This window comes from Pleurodeles waltl, chromosome 2_1 (assembly GCF_031143425.1).
Source record: "Pleurodeles waltl isolate 20211129_DDA chromosome 2_1, aPleWal1.hap1.20221129, whole genome shotgun sequence".
NCBI lineage: Eukaryota > Metazoa > Chordata > Amphibia > Caudata > Salamandridae > Pleurodeles > Pleurodeles waltl.
Genome location: NC_090438.1, coordinates 47,253,191 through 47,275,386, shown reverse-complemented (window position 1 = coordinate 47,275,386; position 22,196 = coordinate 47,253,191). Strand labels below are relative to the sequence as shown.

General features: G+C 46.3%; 2 protein-coding genes across 3 annotated transcripts in view; one reads left to right on the top strand and one right to left on the bottom strand.

The window, feature by feature from the left end:
• The window catches only part of PDZD11 (PDZ domain containing 11), a 93,299-nt gene extending 91,605 nt beyond the window's left edge, over nt 1-1,694 (bottom strand). For both annotated transcript variants that reach the window (XM_069209722.1, XM_069209730.1), the window contains exon 1: nt 1,583-1,694. The gene's annotated coding sequence lies outside the window, so the exon portion shown is untranslated. The remainder of the gene's footprint in view (nt 1-1,582) is intronic.
• A 464-nt stretch (nt 1,695-2,158) lies between these two features.
• LOC138261080 (uncharacterized) overlaps nt 2,159-22,196 on the top strand; it is a 64,836-nt gene continuing 44,798 nt past the window's right edge. The window contains exons 1-4 of the mRNA XM_069209710.1: nt 2,159-2,296; nt 20,052-20,087; nt 20,333-20,371; nt 20,937-20,972. Coding sequence (XP_069065811.1) covers nt 20,063-20,087; nt 20,333-20,371; nt 20,937-20,972 — 100 coding nt within the window. The 5' untranslated portion in view covers nt 2,159-2,296; nt 20,052-20,062. The remainder of the gene's footprint in view (nt 2,297-20,051; nt 20,088-20,332; nt 20,372-20,936; nt 20,973-22,196) is intronic.

Below are 22,196 nucleotides of genomic sequence, written 5' to 3'. Positions count from 1 at the left end.
AGCGATGCCACACTTGGGGAGTACAGTCAGGAACCCTCTTGTGCCTATGCCCTCTGACACTCCTCTATCCAGGGCTTCTGCCTGTGATGCATCACTTGGGGAGCACAGTCGGGTATCCCCTGGTGCTAATGCCCTCTGCCCCTTGTCTATCCAGGGCTTCTGCAAGCGGTGCCTCATTTGGGGAGCACAGTCAGGAACCCTCTTGTGCCTATGCCCTCTGCCCCTCGTCTATGCAGGGTTTCCACCAGTGATGCCTCACTTGGTGAGTACAGTCTGGGCCACCTTGTTTCTAATGCCCTCTGCCCCCCCCCCTATCCAGGGCTTCTGCCTGTGATGCATCACTTGGGGAGCACAGTCAGGAACCCTCTTGTGCCTGTGCCTATGACCCTCGTCTATGCAGGGTTTCCACCAGCGATGCCACACTTGGTGAGTACAGTCTGGGCCACCTTGTTTCTAATGCCCTCTGCCCCCCCCCCCCCCCTATCCAGGGCTTCTGCCTGTGATGCATCACTTGGGGAGCACAGTCAGGAACCCTCTTGTGCCTATGCCCTCTGCCCCTCGTCTATGCAGGGTTTCCACCAGTGATGCCACACTTGGTGAGTACAGTCTGGGCCACCTTGTTTCTAATGCCCTCTGCCCCCCCCCCCCCTATCCAGGGCTTCTGCCTGTGGTGCATCACTTGGGGAGCACAGTCAGGAACCCTCTTGTGCCTGTGCCTATGACCCTCGTCTATGCAGGGTTTCCACCAGCGATGCCACACTTGGTGAGTACAGTCTGGGTCACCTTGTTTCTAATGCCCTCTGCCTGTGATGCATCACTTGGGGAGCACAGTCAGGAACCCTCTTGTGCCTATGCCCTCTGCCCCTCGTCTATGCAGGGTTTCCACCAGCGATGCCACACTTGGTGAGTACAGTCTGGGCCACCTTGTTTCTAATGCCCTCTGCCCCCCCCCCCTATCCAGGGCTTCTGCCTGTGATGCATCACTTGGGGAGCACAGTCAGGAACCCTCTTGTGCCTGTGCCTATGACCCTCGTCTATGCAGGGTTTCCACCAGTGATGCCACACTTGGTGAGTACAGTCTGGGTCACCTTGTTTCTAATGCCCTCTGCCCCCCCCCCCCCCCCTATCCAGGGCTTCTGCCTGTGATGCATCACTTGGGGAGCACAGTCAGGAACCCTCTTGTGCCTGTGCCTATGACCCTCGTCTATGCAGGGTTTCCACCAGCGATGCCACACTTGGTGAGTACAGTCTGGGTCACCTTGTTTCTAATGCCCTCTGCCCCCCTCTATCCAGGGGCTCTGCCGGGGACGCCCCACTTGGGCCAGGGATGCCGCCCGGGTACCCCGGCTCAGGTGATGCTGCCTCTGCAGCAGGACAGCAGAGTACCCGGAGGGTGGTGGGACTCGTGGACGCCTCTCCTCGGAAGGGAGCCGCAGCCCTGGGGTGACGCGTCCTCTGCCCCTCACACCCGGGCTGCCTGCGGACAGAGGGGTGCCCCATCACCCCAGGCCTGATCTCTCCGACGTGCTCGGGGGAGGCACAGTCAGTGCCACGGCCCTCAGCCGGCCGACGCCCCACTCACCCCGGTTCCTCCGCTCAGGTCGCCGCTCCCCGTCACCCCAACTTCACTCCAGCCTCAGTGTACACAGCACTCCCGACACACCCCTGCCGCACTGCGCATGCGCTCCGGGGCTTCCGGGTGACTCGTCTGCGCAGCACTGCGCATGCGCTACCTGGCTCCGGGTGACTCGCCTGCGCCTGCGCAGTGCTTGGTCTCTTCCAAAGTAGGAACACATTCAGGCCACCCGACTTTGTCTTTTTAATCTGTGAAACCTGTTGCCATATTAGAAGGGTGTGTCTGCGGCCATAATCCACCACAGGCGTCGTTATCGAACACAAGTATGCGAAATCTTAGGAAACTTGAATTATTAGCAATGCACCGGCATTGGTATTGCCTGCAAGTAAACTCATTCAAAAACATTAAACAAACCAAAAGATGTACCGTCTAAATTTACTGCAACATATATTTGCAGTCACGTACAAGGAATATCGCTAACACAAAGTCGCGCGATTTTTAAAGGCGTTTTTCGGCGCGTGCCCCCCACCATTGTTATTAAAATAGTAGTGTTCCGAGATGGCGGTGACGTTCCGCGGGCACTGGCACGCTCTGTACCGGCGCGCGCAGGGTGCGACGTAGCTGGCGCGCGCAGAAGGAATCGCTCAGCAGTCTCCCGGGGGCGCTGGTGACGGAGGAGTAGCAGCGCAGTACCCGAGGCCTCAGTCCGAGCGCCGTATGGTATGTAAGGTACCCCTGGGGCTCAGGCTAAATGTAATGTCCCCCGGGGGAACCGTGTTTGGTGACCGGGGGGCCTTGAATGGCGGGGTCTGTCTAGGAAGCCACGCCCATGACCCGTCCTCGCGGCCACAATGTATCGCACCGCCCCCTAGAGTCAGAGCCGCTGGACTTATGCGGCAGGGGAGGGTAAATTATGCGGCAAGTAATGCGGCACATTCTGTGATAGTATTAATTACTTTAGCATTTTTAAACTTGTCACTGTCTGGCCATTGGTTGCACCTCATTAGAAACAGTCTAACACCCAAATATGGCAATAAGCAACCTTCGCAAAGAGCCAACGTGTCATTGCGGTTTTAGTAACTTTGGAACTGTTTGACCTAAAAGCAATTTTTTTTGTTAATATCTGCTGATTATGCGTCAGATGATGGATTATGTGGCAAATGCAGTAAATCTATAAAATCGGTTGCAGCGCATAATTGCAGTGGCCCTGCATCTAGTTCACGCAAACAGGTAGATACCGTTGAGGGGAGAGGGCGGAAGTTAGTGCATTGGATGTCGTCAGAGTCTCATAGCTGCCACGTTTCCAGATTGCTTATGTATGACGTTTTAATGATTTCGGTGTACTTAACAGTGACTGTCAACTGACAAATGAGTGACACTTTTGCACGTATAAAACCAAGTGATAAGGCACTCAGAAAGCTGTAAATAGAAATTACACCCTATTAGCAACAGGAAGCTATAAAAAGATCTTGAAACTGTTGCGAAACCCTTGAAATGGAAGGCTTATATATATGTTTTTTTTTAATAACCAATTGTTATTATGTTTAACAACGAAAGCAACATCCACTATGGAACAGATATTATTTCAAAACAATGAGAGTTTCGGAATACAGTCTTGAGATTGAATGGGCAAATCAAATAACTTTATATCAATTGGGTAACCCGTGCTGAGTCACCACTTTAACAATATTTTATCATATTTTTGGGGACAGTCCCGCGCTTCATACATTGGTTTCTTTAGGTGGGCGCACCAATCAACTCCTCTCTGCCCAGTCGGCAGCGAAAAGGGTGCAGCCAGGGCTTAATTTGTGCTTGTAATTTCCAGTGCTGAGCACCGGCACACATTTTTGAGGTCCGGCGCTTAATTTTGTGCCTCAAGCATTAATTGCTCGCAAAAGACACATTTGGGAAAGGCAGAGGAAGAGAAAAACGAAAAAGCGTTACAAACGTAGAAAGCTGCAGGAGTGAGCTGAAGGGGCAGGGAGTGGCTGTAAATGAAGTAAAGAGGACCGAGATGACTTCAGGATTGCGCGGCCTCAGTATTCCGTGTTCGCACATTTAATTGAAGCAGCCGCATATTTAGGTGGAGGGTTTTGAGCACGGCACATTTTTATTTACAAATTAAGCAGTGGGTGCAGGTAGTTTCTATTGACGGGCAATATCTCTTTTGGCCACTAGACAAGCCATTTGTATGAAAGTCCTTTCAGCTCGTGGTCCTCCCAGCTCCTCCAGAAGGCCCAGCAAGGCTGCCCGTGGTCTCAGATGAATTAGGTGGTCAAGTACTGTTGAGATTTCACGATCCACCCCTTCCCAAAAGGGCCACCCAGCACTGCTCTCCAGGCAAAATAGTAGAAATATACATCTGGGCAATGACAGCGTGTGCACATGGCCTGAGCTATGGGGTCCATCCGTTGCAGCCAGTGAGGGGATATGTACATGTAATTTGGACCATTCTCAACCGCAATAAGATCGCCAATTCTCTCCAATCATCGTTATCTAATTCACCCATCCAGTTTACCCATTTCTGTCGGAGAGAAGCGGACCCATCTGGTGCACTGATCATCAGTGAGTGATAGAATGCAGACACAGCCCTTTTGCCCAAGCACTCCATGAGGAGTTTAGGATGCAATGGACGATATTGAGTGATTTCGGCCTCTATGGGGAGATGATTTCTCTGGGCGTGGCATAATTGGAGAAAGCGGATATGGAAGGCTTTTATTATGACAGTTGCATAGTCACAGTGCTTTAATTGCAGGCTGGCACCTTTAAGCAGTATGAATGCACTAAAATGTAAATGTAAATTAGCACTTGTATAGCGCACTACTCACCCGTTAGGGTCTCAAGGCGCTGTACTCATACCGCTATGGAACCCCTCCTGGCTTTTCCCTGTGAGGTGCCCACTCCTGAGCACCCCCAGGGTGAAGCCAGGCATCCAAGCGCTGTTGGGGCCATTGTGGAGATTAAGCAAGCTATTGCCCAGAGTTGCAGAGTGGGACCCATGAATTAGATTAGGAACCGAGGCAAGAATTATCTGGTCAAGGGGAATTGAGCCCAAGACCTGCAGAAGCGGGACTTGAACCTTGGTCTTGAGCCAGATCTCTGCCTCAGGGTCTGCCGCTCTAACCATTGAGCCACACCACTAGTGAGTATTCCTCACCGCGCCAACGAAGACTCAGTTCTGTTTCTCATTGGTTATATATATTCATTCTCATTCGCTCTCTCTCATTGCATTAAGCAATTGGGTTTTTATAAGGTGAGCATAAAAGAAAAAAAAAAGAATGCAGGTAAATAAATAAACAGCTTTTCTCCCTCTGCAGTCAACATGATTTAAACACCTCCATTAATAAACATTTCAAAGCTTTGCAGAGGAAAGATGCTTTAATATCAAGGATTCCGGTTGTCCACCCTCAGTGCAGGGCTCGTATGGACCACACAAGTGACTTCTGTGACAACAGGCCCTCCCCAGACCCCACTCAACACATGTGGAGGCCAGCACTTGTTTTCTAGCGTGTACTTGGGTGGCAGCGACTCTGCCTAGAGAGACAGATGCTAAAGCTGGGGTACCTGGGCGACAGGACTTAAAAAATATCCCGCCTGTGTGCCGCAGCACAACCTTCTCAGTATTTCAAAGCAGCACAGAGGTCGCATCTGTTGAGGCAGCTGCCACCCACGCCTCAGCCGCCAATCACTGCTTGACATTGGACACAGTGGGATGTTGCTGTGCTTGAAAACAACAGGCAAGGCGACACCTACGGATCTATATTGCGTTACACTTAATTGGCCCCCAACTGCAAACTACCACATTTCTGTTGTCAGTCTTCCAATTGTGGTTATTATTAGGCCCCTCATATATATTTAAACATCAGACAGCATCCATTGGCCCATTCACTGCGAGCACGCTTGCTGCTTAAATACATGCAGCTCCTTGTTGTTGAGCACCTCGCAGGGGGTGCTCCTTCAGAGCGCTATTGATGCATAACTAATGCATTTTAGTGTGCTGATGTGGACACCACTTGAAAATGTATCAGTCTAACCCCTGGTGCTTGGTACTTGGCAGGGCTGGAATTTATGCCCTGGAATTGAGTGCCGTATCTCAAATGTTCTATATGTTATGACATCAAAGGCAGTGATATCACATGACTTTTGACACATAAACCAAATGGTGTTGTCTCCTCTGTGGCACCTTCAGCCACTCCTGGCTTTTGCAGTTTCAGCAAATTGCGTTCTGGGACTTGTAGTTTTTAACTCTGGGATTAGCAGTCCTAGAACTTCAATGTTTCTCTAAAAAGCTAGGACTGGCTGAAGGTGTCACAGGCACATAACATAATGATTTGGCAGCTAAGCGTTGACTTAAATGATGTAACAGGTAGTGATGCAGGGGTGTGGCATTTAATAAAATATCTACTTGTTCATGGGACAGGTTGCTTCATAAATCTACTTGTCCTGAAAAAAAAATCTATTTGTCCATTTGGTGCCATGTAGTCTGGCAACAAATTATGGCAGCAATCTCAAATTAGAGCTCTGAAAGTAGCCTCTCTGATAATGTGAGTGTAGGAAACTACCATCTTTCTTGGCATGTTACCCCCCATTTTTACCTGTATGTCAGTATGTTTTTGCCTGTCTCACTGGGATCCTGCTGGTATAAGGTGTAAGTACCCACTACAGACCAGGCCAGCCGCCTACAGTGAGGGCCCGTGCTACAGAAAACCTTGAATACTAGTGATTTCTTTCTTTTGCCACCTTTCTGCAGATCTACATATTGGGGCGGGAGGTAGCAGTAAGCAGTAGTTCCAAGGTTGGAATGCCTTTTTTAGTCTGTGCAAACCTATTAACTTACATGTTTTAGGGTTTTCACTAGCTCTTCCCTAATCATTGCTCATGCCGAGAAAGGTTGGAAATTTACTCCTGATAAGTGTCAGAAGTAAAACTTCTTCCAGGGTTGGGGAAAGAGTGGTTAAAGGGAAAGTGAACTTATAAACACTCAGCATATCTACACCTGCATATTTGCTTGTGCTGATATACAGTTCACAAATATATCCTAGGACTACGATTTCCTGGTCTAATTCTGTAAATTCTTGTGACTTCAAGAAATAAGCAAATCTGCACTAATGCAAAGACATATACCATGGGCGCAATTTTGTGATTTTCTTTAAGAATTGGGCCCCTAATTAGGGCTGTTGTTAACCAAGACATTTTGTTTTATTAAAATTATATCTCTATCCATCTATATGCTTGCTTCACTGTGACTGATCCTATGTGCAGAACCTGCTCCTACTCAGCGCCTGGATACACTCACACGTGACAAGTTCCATGCTCTACAAATTTATGTTACGTTAATTCACAAGGAGCATACCAGCACGGAAAGTTGTTTTGTTCAGTGCCAGGAACTACTGTGGCAATGTGTGCTTATTACAACAAAAACATATATTTGCTTTTTGCTAATATTTGTTACAATGTTGAGGGTCCAGAAGCTCCCACAGCAATAAAGTTTTACAAAAGCCATGTCAAAACAGACACGCATTGACAAAACCATAAGACTGACCACCAATGTTGGACCTATTGGCTCTCTCAATGCTTGTTTATATTAATGTTTCCCATAATCATGTTGAAACTGATTACACCGACTTTCCATTATGAATATTTTTTGCATGCATAAACACATTTTACTAAATGATGCTTCAAAGAAATGGTACCTAAGTTTCACAGTAGTTTTGCAAAACATTTTTTCCTGGTTCAATTTTTTGTGAACACTGTATTTTGAAAGCAAAAAATCATAAATCTTTCATTCAAGCTTCTGAAAAAAGTTGTATTTAATCCGAGAGCATTCTGGGAGCATTATACGTAGCTTAATATTTGAAAGTTTTTTAAAGTGTGTGTACACACTTTTCTTTTTTTACTGGAACCACTGTCAGTAGTGTGTCCGACAGGAGAGGGGGTTGGGAGGGTGGGGGATGTTGTGTGTCTGAGTGTGTGCATGAATGTGTGTGTGAATGTGTATGTGTGTGTTGTGGTGTTTGCATGGTTGTATGTGTGTGAGTGAATGCGTGTAAGAATGGTGAAGTGAGTGCGTGTCTGCATGTCAGTGTGATTGTGTTTGAATATATCTGGAAGTATGTGTGTATGAATGCGTGTACGCCAGTGTAAGTGAATGGGTGTATGTGTGGTGCGTGTGGGTGCTAACAACAAAAAAGGGGGGGAGGGACCGGGAATATTGGTGGTCCAGTGTACAGTCTCCCTACACTAGTACCTATATATAAGTGTACACTGTTCCAAAAGAGATATATATGTCAAAGATAATCAAGACAGGCGAAACCCGTAATTTCAGGAGCGAGAACCCTCAAGCATCCAAATGGATGACTAGCATCATCATCGGGATTTGCTCCTCACTAGGCTGGCACTGCAATGCCTAGTGGGCACCCCAAAACGGGGGCTCTCAGCCAGTTTTTTAAGATAGTGACTCAAAAACTTATAATAAGGGTGCTATAAGTCACCATCAAAAAATGAAAAAGAGGAGGATTAAAATTGGTTATTCATCCATTAAACTCCATTATTTAATCAGATTACTGCTACAAGGATGAAGACCAAGGTTAAAAAAGGATGAAAGTGCTGGAGAGGATTATGCTCAAAACACCTTTCAAAAGGTAATAGGATATGGTAGAGTGTTCTTAAAATTAAAAAGAACCTCTATAATACGGTCGACATGTTTCGCGTCTGTTGGTCCATCCGGATCCATTGACGCTTCTTCAGGACCTAAATAAATAAATAGCTGACCTCTTTTAAGTAAGTATCATCAATAAAGATACAAAGATACCGGTCACTTACTTAAGAAGACTGGTAATACATGTTCCCTGCAACACAAGAGAAAAGGTACAAGGAGAGGCACAACCAAATCTCATAATTGTGATATATCTCAAAAGTAAATAGTATTTAACACAACCAAGTTAAGGTATAAAAAACACAACCAAGTTAAGGTATAAAAAACACTGAACAGGACATCACACAAAAAACAAAGCTTACCACCCCCTAATCGAGAACAGGTTCCATGGGTCAGGCGTCTCTAGGACTCAAGATGACACTAGTTGTAAATATTAATGGGACATTTTTTGATGGTGACTTATAGCACCCTTATTATAAGTTTTTGAGTCACTATCTTAAAAAACTGGCTGAGAGCCCCCGTTTTGGGGTGCCCACTAGGCATTGCAGTGCCAGCCTAGTGAGGAGCAAATCCCGATGATGATGCTAGTCATCCATTTGGATGCTTGAGGGTTCTCGCTCCTGAAATTACGGGTTTCGCCTGTCTTGATTATCTTTGACATATATATCTCTTTTGGAACAGTGTACACTTATATATAGGTACTGGTGCGTGTGGGTGTCTGTGTAGATGGAAGGGTGCGTCAGGTGAGAGTTGGGGGGTGGAGCCGCCTTCCGGTGACAAGGAAGGAATTCCCTGTCACTGGTAGGGCCTACTGCCATGGTAGGCCGGCTCATAATGCCATGGGCGGTACTATGTCGGCCGCCAGGCTGGAGATAGACATCTCCGGCCCAGTGGCTCATACCGCCCTGGCGGTATGAGTGGAGAAGTAGCGGGTTGGCTGCAGCCAACCCGCCAGTCTCATAATATGGCGGTATGTACTGCCAGCCTGTTGGCAGTAATACCGCCACATTAACCCTAGTGGTCAGAAGACCACCAGGGTCATATCGAGGCCCTAAATGTCTACACATACTAATTGGGTGGACATGTCTATAGCTAGTTCTTAGATGACCGTTATTGCGTTGGGCCATCCTAGAGGTTTAGCTCTAGCGGTGATGGAGTAGTCACAGCTGTAGCCAAATCTACGGTCCGTTCGCATTTAAATCGGGCGAGCAGACCCCTGTGTTGGTGGGGAGGGAACTCTGTCACCTTTGCAACAGAGTCCACTCTCTTCCAACATATAAATCGGACTCTAAGATGCAGTGTAACCTAGGACAATAACATGCAATAAAGGAATATGCCCAGCTGGTGCTATACTCTAGAAAAGGAGCATGGTTGTGTTTTTTTTTCATTTTTTTTTTTCTTAGAACTGTTTTTATTCGCATTTTATATAACCATAACAATGAGCCCCATCAGGCCAGAAAACAGGAAAAGCATTGGCATAGCACATTATTCCAGAAACAAATTCTACTGATACACTATAAACACTTATCATATGGGTTAAAGGAAGAGCTTCAGAAGCAGTTGATTTTATCTACCCGGATGTGCTGCGCATCAACTTCAAGAGGAGTACCATCATTTATGGGGTGTTGCGTGTGTTGTAAATGATGGTAGGTCTTTCAGGGGCCCCACACTTTGTGAAATTTCTGTGGACAGCCACGGGCCTGGAAAGTCACCTTTTCAGCCATCATGTAGAGGCCCATCCTCCACTTCATCATTGCGGGGGTCTTGGGGGGATCCTCAGTGTTTTGCCACGCCTCTCTTAGCCACCACCAGGCCAAGTTACAAAAAATAAATTTGGAGCGTGGTAAATCTACGCCTGTGGGTATGCCTAGCAATGTGTGGCTTGGATCCATCAGGATTTGCACCTCAAGCACCACCCCCAGTTTACCTAGAATACTAGGCCAGTACTTCTGCATGTTTGGGCATGTCCACAGTGTGTGCATGAACGTACCCCTGCCGGTTTTGCGCCAAAGGCAGGTTGGGGCCCTCCCCATCGCATGGAGCCTAACCCTATCGTAGTAGATCCTGTGCAGGATTTTAAACTGAATTATTCTTAGTCGGACACGTATGGTCACTGTACGTGGGTGCATGAGGGTGGCCTCCAAGTCAATAACTTCGAGCGACCCCAGGTATTCCTCCCATCTGACCCTCAGTAGCCTAAGTGTGTCTGGCATATTATTGTTCAGGGTTTTATATGTCCATGAAATGGCATTCTCCTCTATTTGACCTATGAGAAGCCTTCCCTCCACTGGGGTGTATTCTGGGAGGTCTGATATGACTAGGTTTTCAGCCTGCCAAGCATGTACTACTCGAATGTAGGGGTATTGTTGAGTCTAGGGGAGGTGATATTCCTCCCACAAGGTGGAGAAGGTCTTCAGTGCGCCTTCACTTATGAGATGGCCCAACTTGGAGATACCTATGGTATCCCATGCCTGAAAGCCCCGAAGCTTCCTCAGTGCTTTCAAATAGGTACCTTCCCACAACGGGGTTTCCACTTGTAAGTTTAGCGTGCCACCCGATCTTGCACACTGCTTTATTCCAGGCGTCTCTCATGAGCTGCGTGGGCACCAGGAGTGAATGCATGCCTTTACCCCCTCATAAATAGTGTAGGTGAGATTTGCACTCAAATTAACTCCTCTTGAGCTGATAAACAGGATGATCCCCGGGTGCGTGCTCCCAGTTGTTAATTGCTATAAGGTGTGCTGCCCAATAGTATGTTCTAAGTTCAGGTAATGTGGTCCCTCCGTTGTAGGGGTTGCGCTGGAGTGTCTGCAGGTATATCCTGGAGTGTTTCCCGCCCCAGAGGAATGCACAAACTGTGTGGTCCATCCTCGTAGAGATGTCCTCCAATAACCTCACATAGGTGTTCTGGAGGGCATACAATAGTTTGGGGAGGGAGATCATTTCATACAGAGCTACCCTACCAAACAGTGTTAACGGGAGTTTTCCCCAGCGCTCCGTATCACTATAAAGCTCGGTCAGGACCCTTAGGACGTTTCAATCTTGGCATCTATTGTGGTCAAGTGTCACATAGATCCCCAAGTACTTGAAGCCCTCCCGTCCATGCGCTGGGTGTCTTGGGGGTCTATCTGCTCAAGGCAGCCCCCTACTTGATAGAGGCTCGATTTGGCCCAGTTAATTTTGTAACCTGAGTAGGACCCATATTCCTAAAGCATATCCCCGATCCGGGACAGCATCCCTACGAGCGGGTGACATTAAGAAGGATGTCGTCCGTGTATAGCAAAATCTTTTCAGGCTGACTCTCGCCGTCGTCATGCACCCTGAAATCTGGATGTGATCTAATAATACTGGCCAGGGGTTCAATCATAAGGGTAAACAACAGGGGCGAGAGAGGATATCCTTGGCGCGTGCTCTCTTTATGGGAAATTTGCCTGACTGGCGTCCACTTACACAGACAACTGCTATCGAGCTAGTATACAGTAGTGTAACCCACTTCTTAAACCCTGGACTGAATCAAAACTTTTCCAATATTTGCTTCATGACCAGCCAATAAACCATATCAAATGCTTTCTGGGCGTCGAGACTTAACAGCAGGTGGGGTTCCTCCTGCCCCTTTACGGCACTGGTCAAAGCGTGGAGTTGACGTAGATTAAATCACGTCAATCTCTTGGGCAAAAAGCCCATCTGGTCCTGGTGGATCAGTGAGGATATGACAGTCACAAGCCGCTGGGCAATTATCTTTGAGGATTTTGGCTTCAATATTCAAGAGCTAAATCGAGCAGTAGGAATTGCATTCCACAGGGAGCTTTCCATCCTTGGGAATCACTACTATCGTAGCCCTACGAGGGTCCCGTGGGAGCGCACCCTCCTCTTTGGCCTCTTGTTACAGTTGGAGAAGGTAGAGACTTAGAATGTTGGAGTTTTTGTTAAAGAGCTGTACTAGAAGGCCATTGGGTCTGGGGTTCTTACCTGGTGGTATTGCGGAGATACCTGCTTTGATTTCAGCCAGATCTATGACCTGGTCTAGGGAGTTCCTGTCTTCCACTGTCAGACGTGGCAGGGGGATCTCCGCCAGGGAGCTCTCAATAAGGGATGGGTCCATTGTTATGTGCATGTGATCAGTGGCGTAGCGTGGGTTGTCAGCACCCGGGGCAAGGCAAGTAATTTGCGCCCCCTAACCCGTGGATTTTAGCACTCGCGAGTGCGAGCGCGCCCCCCCCCCCCCCCCCAGATGTTGCGCCCGGTGCGGCCGCCCCCCCCTGCACCCCCCACGCTACGCCACTTCATGTGATAGAGGTTCTCATAGAATATCGCAAATTCATTGGCAATCTCCAAGTCGGTATTATATCTAACTCCGTTGTCCTCCACTATAGAGTGTACCCATGGCATTGCCAGTTCACAAAGCCCTAACCAAGCTAGAAGTCTGCCTTGCCTGCTCTGTCCCCTGCTTCGTACAAGCGGTGTCGCAGGGCCAGGTCTTGGGTCTTTGCCTCGTGTTGTACGAGTGAGCTGGAAACCTTTTGCAGGAGCATATATTTGCGCTGGGCATGAGGGTCTGTCATGGCCCCAGGATCTTGTCTAATTGGAGCAGCTGCCGCTCTATTAACTCTAGGTGTTCCCTCTCTCGCTTTCGTTTGCATGCTACAATGTTTTGAGCCCCATCTTGAATAACTGGTTTGTATACCTCCCAGACCATAATTACAGAGGTCACTGAGTCTTTGTTTTCCTTGAAGTATAATTCAGTCTCTACTCTCACATCTCAGGTTATCTCTTCATCTTTTACTTCCCAAGCACTCTGCCTCCAGCAACCCCTCTCTTTAAGTGGGCTGGTCCCAATCGTGAGCTATGGAGGGGACTGGTCTGACAGTACCCTCACTAAGTATTCTGCCTCTTCCACCACTGCTACCTCACCCACCGGGGACAGGATATAATCTAATCTAGAGAAGACTCTATGGGCCCCAGAAAAGTAGGAGAATCGTTTGTCCCCTGAGTGATGGCGTCGCCAGAGGTCGATCAGGCCCAGGGAAGTCACCATATTGGTCAGAGGGGGTCCCCCTTGTGGGAGGTGTTGAGCCCTGATCTGTCCTGCTCAGGGCAGATAACTTCCTTAAAGTCCCCCCCTATTAGGTGGAGCAGTGAGTTTGACACCAGCAGGACCTCCGCTACCTTGGTGTATGTCTGTTGCTGAAGTCGAGGTGGAGCATAGACGCTCACTAGTGTCATCTCCTGCCTGCCTCAGTGTCCTTGAACCACTACAAATGTGCCTGCAGGGTCTCTACAGATTTTTGTTGTCTGAAATGGTGGGGACTTCATAAGCAGGATCACGACTCCTCTAGCCCCTTAGTGAATTCTGCATGTGCTATAACAGAGTAAGCACCTTTACCAAGGAAGAGGCAGTGTGGGCACTTGAGATGGGTCTCCTGGAGGAAGACCATATCCGGCCTATGCCTTTTGAGGTATGTCATTACCAACCGTCTCTTGATTTTATTGCCCAGACCTTTAACGTTCCAGGACAGCGTGGTATAGCTGTTATTCTCACACATTAGGAATATGTGTCAGAAGAATGCAATACCAGGCACGCCCTTCCCTATTTAAAGGGTACCACTGTATTCTATTATTATAGAACTTTAGCTGTCATGCAGGTATTGTCTCCAGTTCTTTATGTTCTTCATAACCATTAAACACAAACTCCCAGTTCCCCCCACCTTACCCCCCCACAATTTTCTGCGGACGCTCTCATCCCCAACCAACAAACTGTTCTGCAGAGAGGTTGGAGAGGTCTGTACTCCCACCCTTCCCATACAATCTTTACCCCAGCTATAAGCCTACTGCAACTTTACAGACCAATATGTCAACTGGCAGTCGCTCAATATGCGTTGTCGATAGTGCAAATGCAGTGTCTATGGGTAGAGTAAGAACTATTGTTGCTCGGGGGACCTGTGTTTAGTGTGTTGCCCCAGAAACCATTATTAGATGGCCGTCGGAGCCGGACCCTCTGGTCAGCTGGCAACGGTGTGTCCAGTTCCACTGTTCCCTCTTCCATTTGGGCTACTGCTGATACCAGGGGGTGCAGTGAGTCCGGGGCCGCCCCTTCTTCGGATCTGGCCTTGTCGTCTGCCTGTGGTGTTTGTTGTGGTATCTCCATCTGAGTCCAAGGACGGTGTGAGGGTGCGAGTTGTGGATCTGGATTTCTGGCTCCTGGAAGGTCTACAGCTCCTGAATGAGCTTTGCTCCCTGTTTAGGGGTACTTGCTGCAGTCCACAGTGAGTCCCCCTTCTTTGTGTTGATGGGGGGCTCACTTTCCTCTTTGCTGCCTCTCTAGATAGCTGTGGTCTCTCCTCGAGCCATCCCCTCGCCTCCCCTGGAGTCTGGAAAAAGTGGGTCTTTCCTTGGAATAGAAATTTGTTTGGCCTGGAAAGGAGCATATACTGTAGTTGGAGAGTTTGCAGTTTGGCTTTCACTGCATCAAAGATGCACTGTTGGTGTTGGACTTCCCTGGTGTAATCAGGGAAGATTTGAATCAGTGAATTCTTGTGGCACACCTCTTTCATCTTCCTGGCCTCGGATAAGATTAATTCTTGGTCTGGGTAGTTTAAGAACCGTGCTATCACTGGCTTCGGTGGGGCCCCAGGCGGCGGTTCATTAGCCAGCGCTTGATGAGCACGTTCTATCACGAAGCAGGGTGAGAATTGCTCCTTGGGAAAGGTTTGGGTGAGCCAGTCTCCCAGGAATTTGATCGTGTTTGGGCCTTCCACTCCCTCTGGGAATTCCACGAAGCACAGGTTATTCCTTCTCACCCTGTTCTCCGCATCTTTGAGGCGCCATAGCATCACTTTGGTGAGTACTCAAGCCTCTGGGACCTCTTTCTTGAGGGTGTGGACAGCGTCCTCCAGGTCTGATATCCCCGCTTCAGCGGTCGTTACTCTTTCTGCCAAGTTCCTTAGGTTTTGCTGGAGGAGAGAGACTTCCGTTCTGACTTTGCCGATTCCACTCGCTAGAGCTGCCTGGGAGGATTGTATGGCCTGTAAGAGGGTATCGTTATCTGGAAGCGACTGCATGGGTGGCAGACTGTCGTCACCTGTAATGGAGGAGACCACGCTCGTGTATTTGTCAAGTTTCCCCTGGCTGGGGGGCAGGACGTTGTTTATTGTCCTTCGTCATGACAGCCAGGTGTATATGATGCCAGTCGAGGGTCTTAGTTGGTCTAAGTTAAAGGCTGGTGTCGTATGCTCCCAGTCCGCCTCTCCCCCTTTATGGGTGACCTGATAAGGCAGCCTCAGAGACCGCCCCCCTCTCTGTCTCAGTCGAGTATCGCTCCTCAGGAGCCCAGTGAGTTGTCTCCTGTGATCTGTGGGTTCTGCGCTAGTACAGTTGGGAGTTTTCCAGCCTATGGGGAGGAGTTATCACTAAAACTGTACACTGTAGAATAATACTTCCAAATATAGTAAATTAAGCCCCACATGTTTTAGGGCACCCCTGGAGTCTTGGGTGCTTAGGATACCCCTAGTATCCCACTTGTTCTAGGAAAGGAAGTATTACTGCATGTGTCTGAACGCTTAGGTTGAGAATGGAAAGGGAGTCAAGTGCCCTTCCCACAGAGCTCCTGTGCACTGTTTTTGCCATAGGATACCTAACATAATAACAAGTGCTGTAGGGAAAATGTGCAGGGATGAACTGGACAAGAGTCACCAGGCAGAAACTGTTCTCCTGGGTTTCTAAGACATCTCATAATGATGATAATTTATTTGTCCAGCTTCACGGTTTGATCAGCTGGGCTGCAGCTCTTGGTTTCTCGTGCAGTGGTCTCCTATTGAGTCTGTCTGCCAGGCAGGTTGCAGTTTCTGTTGGACCGTGGCTCCTGTCATTCAAATCAGGGGCACCTCCTCTTCATTCCAGGTTATAGTAGCTGTAGCTGATCTTCATGTGTAAGAAATTGGAATATTATTTGGGAAGGGTGACTACCCACCTGTCAGGATGAAACCCTAAAGTTACTAAATTAACCTGGATTTAACCTCCTAAATCCAGTAACTATGGCACAAAGCAGACCGGCTTACCCTAGAGCAGTGGTTCCCAAACTTTTTCGACCCGCGGCTCCCTACATCTATATTTGCCATTGCCCGCGGCTCCCCATTATGTTACTTTTTTTTTTTCGGGTGGGCGATGTAAGCCCAGCCTCAGGAGTACTTTAATTATATCAACGAGCATAACATGGATGTTTTGTATGTTTCCTCCTCCCTGCTAGACCACATCTCCTCCAATTCAACCTCTCATTCTTAAACGTCTAAACAATGTAGCCACATCTCCCCCTGTGTCACAATTGCTGTCCTCCATGCATGTGTTTTCTTCTCTGTTTACAACGTCATTACATTGCCTTGACCACACACACATATCACACCTCACCTTTGGTGCACACATTCTGCCTTCAATCTGGACACTTTCTCCTCTAAAACTACTTAACAGTACTTGATCATTCACCAGTGCTTAATTTGTGCTTGTTGTTACCGGTGCTAAGCAAGGAAGAGAAAAACGAAATAGTGTCACAATGGGAGAAAACAGCTGCAAGAGTGAGCTGAAGGGGCAGGGAGTGGCTTTAAAATCATTGAAGAGGCCTGAGATGGCTTCAGTATTACACTGCCTCAGTATTCAATTTTCTCACATTTAATTGCAGCAGCCACATGGTTAAAAGGAGGACTTTGGGCACCGGCACGTTTTTATTTACAAATTAAGCACTGCTGTTCACACTCCCACTCTGCAGTTTCTTGAGAATTTAGGAGGCACTGCTGCCTTAAATTATTTCAAAGGCTTCAGCTTTTGATAACTGTGCTTTCCAAGTTCCACTTGGTCTGTACCTCCCATAGCCGTTTTTCTGGCATCCCAACGAAAATTGCCTTCCCCTGGCAGTAAGACTCAGTAAGTAATCTGATTTGGGCATGCAAGTGAGGGAGGACTGTGGTCCTATAATTTATTTTTAACAATTTACTAGCATTTAGTAAACACAAATGGGGAAAAAAGGAAAGGTGTGCTTAGTAATAAGAAAAGGGTGGAAGGTTAATCTTTCACAAAGCAGAAATGCTGCAATTTTCCCCTGGACTTGTCATCAACAAGGAACTAATAATTCTAATAATGTCTTCTAACCTAAATAAACAAACTCAACCTCTGTGTGTGTGCTGAATCAAGCTGTTAGCAGTTTTCTTCTGTCCCGAAACTACACAGGGGCCTCGTGCTCGCCCCTGGGAAATATCCATCTGTTTTAAAAACAGAACATTAGTTATTAATAATGCTATAATTACTATATCGGTTCTGCTTAGGAGAATTTCCTGCACATTCCTGTGATCTCCGGTCCTGCGGTGCCCTCTCTCTCACCCTAGATTAGAAATCCTAATAATAATAACTTTTATTTAAGAACTAATCATGTTTGGTGAAACCATGCTGCAGAGGGCAAGACCTTGACAGGTGGGGCTTATGTAACTCTCCCACATAAAATGCTAAAGAGTTACTCGGCCGCAAAATACTTTAAACTTGTCATAAACAGGTCATTTATAAACTGCACACATAAATCTTTTTAAAATGTTCAATTCATGTTTCCAAAATGTGCGTGGCGCCCCTGGCAACTTTTAACGGCGCACCAGGGTGCCGCGGCGCACAGTTTGGGAACCACTGCCCTAGAGCAATGTGTAACACATGTACGAGTACCAAAACTGTAATAAAGTCAAAATGAAAAACAGCAAAAATCCCAAACAAAATTAGAAAGATAGAGAAACATTTCATAAACAAAATGACACTAAAAAGACAGCAATCCAATGAGAGAAACAAGAGATGTGATTTAAAAAAAAGTTTTAAGTAGAAATAGCGCCCAAAAGCACTAAGCACCAATGATAGTTAAAGTTTTCGGTAGATTGGGACCTAGGCGCAATCTGAGGCTCACTGCGATGAAGCCCTGACCAATGAGGTAAAAGTTCCTGGGACCAACCCTCCCCATTTTGGGCATTTTCAAGATGGTGAGAGTCTTCGGCCTCACTGAAGTTGGGCTCTGAAGGCTGAAGTGTGTATGGGGAGTGTACTATGGTGATCATAGTGTCCTCTCACATCTAGAACTAAAATCCAGTTTGAGGGACCCACTGTGCCCATAATAAACCAAAGAGCCAGAGGTCTGGTAGGGCAAAAGCAGGGTCCTTCAGCGACTAGACACTGGATCCACGTAAATTGTCTTGGCATCCTGTTCTCTCCCCTTTCAATTGTGCCCCAAGTGTTATATGTGAAACTAGTAGACTTGTCAGGCAGGATTTGACACTGTAATGCCAAAAAGGTTGCACAAAGCCATCAGGTCAGCTGGTCGTCTGCTCCTGGGAGATATTTCAGATCTATTGAAACCTATTCAAGGCTAATTATTGGCTGGGAGTAGCTGGGGAGCCAAAACAAATTAACCTCTAGGAACTTCTGGTAGGGAAAAGGTAATTTTTTAAAAGATATTTTTCCTCAATATTTGTAACAAATCTACCTTCACAATTGATTTGGATTTTTAATAGCTATCTAAATAGCTATTTTAATTATTTTTCTAGCTGGTCATATTCCTGAGATACAGTATAAGCATTTTAATCTGTACTCTGGTTTTCTACATAGGACAGCTAGGCCTGCCACAGTGAAAATAGCTTTTGGGAGCTATTCACAGTAAGTACATGGTAACATTACATTTCAACATGTTCTGTTTTTAAATATCAGGCCTCTGTACATTTTGTACCATATACTAGGACCTTTTAGGCAAGGTAAATCTACCAGTCGGGAGTATGTCAGTTCAGTCAGACACTTTTCTATTTGTTAGCCGAGATAAAAAGCACAGTGTTCTAAAGCCAGCAAAAATATAGGGTCTAGCAAAAAGAGAACATATAAATTTGGGCCCACCCCTGGCAGGAATATCAAGAGTCCTGCTCCTGGAGCTGTGTATCCTGTCTGCTGGTGTTGCAGAGCAAATCCTTCAAGACAAGGCAACTAAGTACATGTTCTAGAAGACAGTGCTTCTCTGAAATTGGGGCACTGGCAGTGATTACCCAGTCCAAACATATCCATCTTACAATTCAGGCCCACAAGTCAACCAGAACATAAAGCGCGTACGCCTGGTGGTCTATGTGCATTGGTTCCTGGGTGGCTGTTGCTCTTTTTGGTGCCTGTATAGCTGTTAGTCTATGTGCATTTGTACCTGTTTGTTTGAAGAACTTTGTGCATGGCTGCCTGTCCATCTATCAGTCTGTGTGCACTGGTGCTTATAAGTGTGTTATCTTAAGGACCTCTGTCCATTTCTGTCTTCCCATCGTCCATCTACCTGTCTCTCCATAATTGCCTTTATGTGGTTTTTGTTTCCACGGCACCCGTCTGACTGTCTGCCGCTCTGTGCACAAAGGTGTCTGTGTGTTCACCTGTTTGCCTGGGTGCTTGAATGGTTGTGTTGTGGACGTTTGTAAATGTATGCCTTTGCATCTGTTTGAATATAGGTGCATGTCGGTCTCGGTGTACATGCTAGTAGGTCTGGGTTATTGTGTGTTAGGCAGGTGAATATCTTCATCTGTCCCCTGTCTCTAGGTGCATGAAGTACCAAACATCAAAGCTATTGGCTTTATCAATGCATTGTGATAGGAAAGAATGATAAATTAGCAACTGATCCCTCTAATCTTCAGTTTGTAATTGTGGGGTCAGAAGCACATCTCAAAATGTAAAGTCCTTCTGCGTTCACTGCATAGTCCTCTGTGTGCCACCCCTAGTTGTAAATATCGACAAACCAGTTCACAACGTGTCCCAATATCATGCGCTTCTGATTACCTCTTTTAGAATCCAGCGCCATGGAGATGGACACATCAATCGAAGGTTAGTGCAATCATTTTACAACTAGAAGTTATTCGGTTATTTGTCTTTTAAAAGCGATTTGAACAATGATTATTCCAGATTTATAATGTTAGTTAAATAAAGCCTCTTCTTGCATTGGGGCTGCAGTGAATATCTTTCACCCAAACAGCATTGCAACCCCTATTTAGATCCATAAGTATTTGTGCCTCTTCATGTTTAACAGTTCACCCCGTTTCTTAACCTCATATGTTTGCTCTTGGTTTCAGGAAGCACAAAGACCGCGAAGCTGGATGTAGCTGCTGCAGGTTTGTATAAATAACGCATCACCTGAGGTGCAAACTCACACGCCGCGCATCAATGTGGCAACCATTCGTGGCCACCAGACATAGGCAAGGTTTACCAAACTCCGAAAGTCGTGGGTGTAATGGTTGTAGTTCTGAAAGGTAAAAACATTGGAGGGAATGCTATCCCACTGTTCAACACTAACAACTATACCTAAAATCTGTGAATGTAATTCATCTAAAATCAGCTATCTTGTTAATATTGACTGTATGTAGTGAACATCATGTTACACCACTGTTTAGAAATTTCTTAAGTGTTCTAAATTTATTTGAATTTATATTTATATGTAATTTTCTTGACTTTTATATTGTGAATAGGACAGCTTAACAGTGGAGACACTTTGAGAACTTTCAGGATTTTTACTAACGGAATTATTGTTTAATATTTGTAATTGGGTTTCTACACATGGTTCACAAAACTAGAGGCATACGTTTTTATTAGTTTCTACAAAAGTTAGGAATGTATTTTTTAAATTCTGCTCCTGATGTATCACAGTAAATGCTTTCTTTGTTTTGTTTTTTTCTTCAGATGCCATTTGTGCAGAGGTCGAAATATCAAATACAGGTCAGTTGGTAATGTACTTTAATTTGACTGGTTTTTAATTGAACGTTGAAAACACTTCTATTCATTGTTTCGAAAACATTCTTTAGTAGTAATTATTACTTCAGGTCTTTTCCAACTGCCAGCATCTTGATCATTAGAGATTCCTTTCCTGGAGAGTGGCCTTCGAACATTAAAGAAAATCCTCCCCAGGCTACCATGAGGAATTTCACTTTAATAATATTTGTCTATTCTCCCCCCAAAAATACATTCTGTGGTTTCCTGTTTCTTACAGAGCAGGTGTTCTGAAAGACATTGTGATAGCCCCTGTTCACATCATTGAAAAACGTACTAACTAGGGAAAATAAAATGTCTTTTTTGTGTCTGATTTGGAATTTAACAATGGTCTCACAACATGTAGGGACTGTTTCATGCTTGCCTGCTCACAGAAGTGTTATAGGGATCCCAGTGTAGTTTACTACAGCTTTAAAGGTCCTCGGTGGATAACGCTCAACAAAAGAGGCACGACTCTTGTGCTAAGCTTTCCACGGCCTCCCACCCTCCACCTGTCTCTCCCGGCGTTGGAAAGGTTGTCTATGGCAAAGATCAGTTATCTCTAGGTGCCTGTGTGAAGGGCTGGACTCTTTCGAGGTCTGTCAAGGTTCCTTCTTCATTGCTCGAGGATAGGTTGTCTTCTGCCGGTAACCACAGTTCCACCCTGCACTTGATAGTACATGTGAAAGGTGTCAAATGTCTCCTTAAGAGTAGTTAGGAAGAAAAAAGGCAGAAAACAATCACATTTGTAATCTTGTGGTTCTTCATTGAAGATGATTCATGCAGCAGTAGATAAGAAAAAGAACCAAACTCTCCCTGACCTGTAAGGGGAAAGAGCCATGCAAAGACACCCAGTAGTAGATCAGGCTAAAAGGCGAAAAAATCAGGGATACGATGAGTAAGAAGTGGGCAATAAATAGGAGAAGGTATAAGGGAACAAATGTGTTGTGACCCATTATTCACTCTTTAATGCCTGCTTTAGATAAGATTCAAACATGAACCAACACGGTAGGAAAAGACTCAACTTCATCTTGGATTGGGAATCTGAGGCAGAAGTCTCAGGCTAGACCACCATCTTGGAAAGGGCAGTTCATAATGCTTGACCATGACTCCCTCGTCTAACACATGGCATTGATTAGGCATGCAAGGAAGATGCCCATGTTCGACAATTTTTGTCTGATGCAGAACTCCATA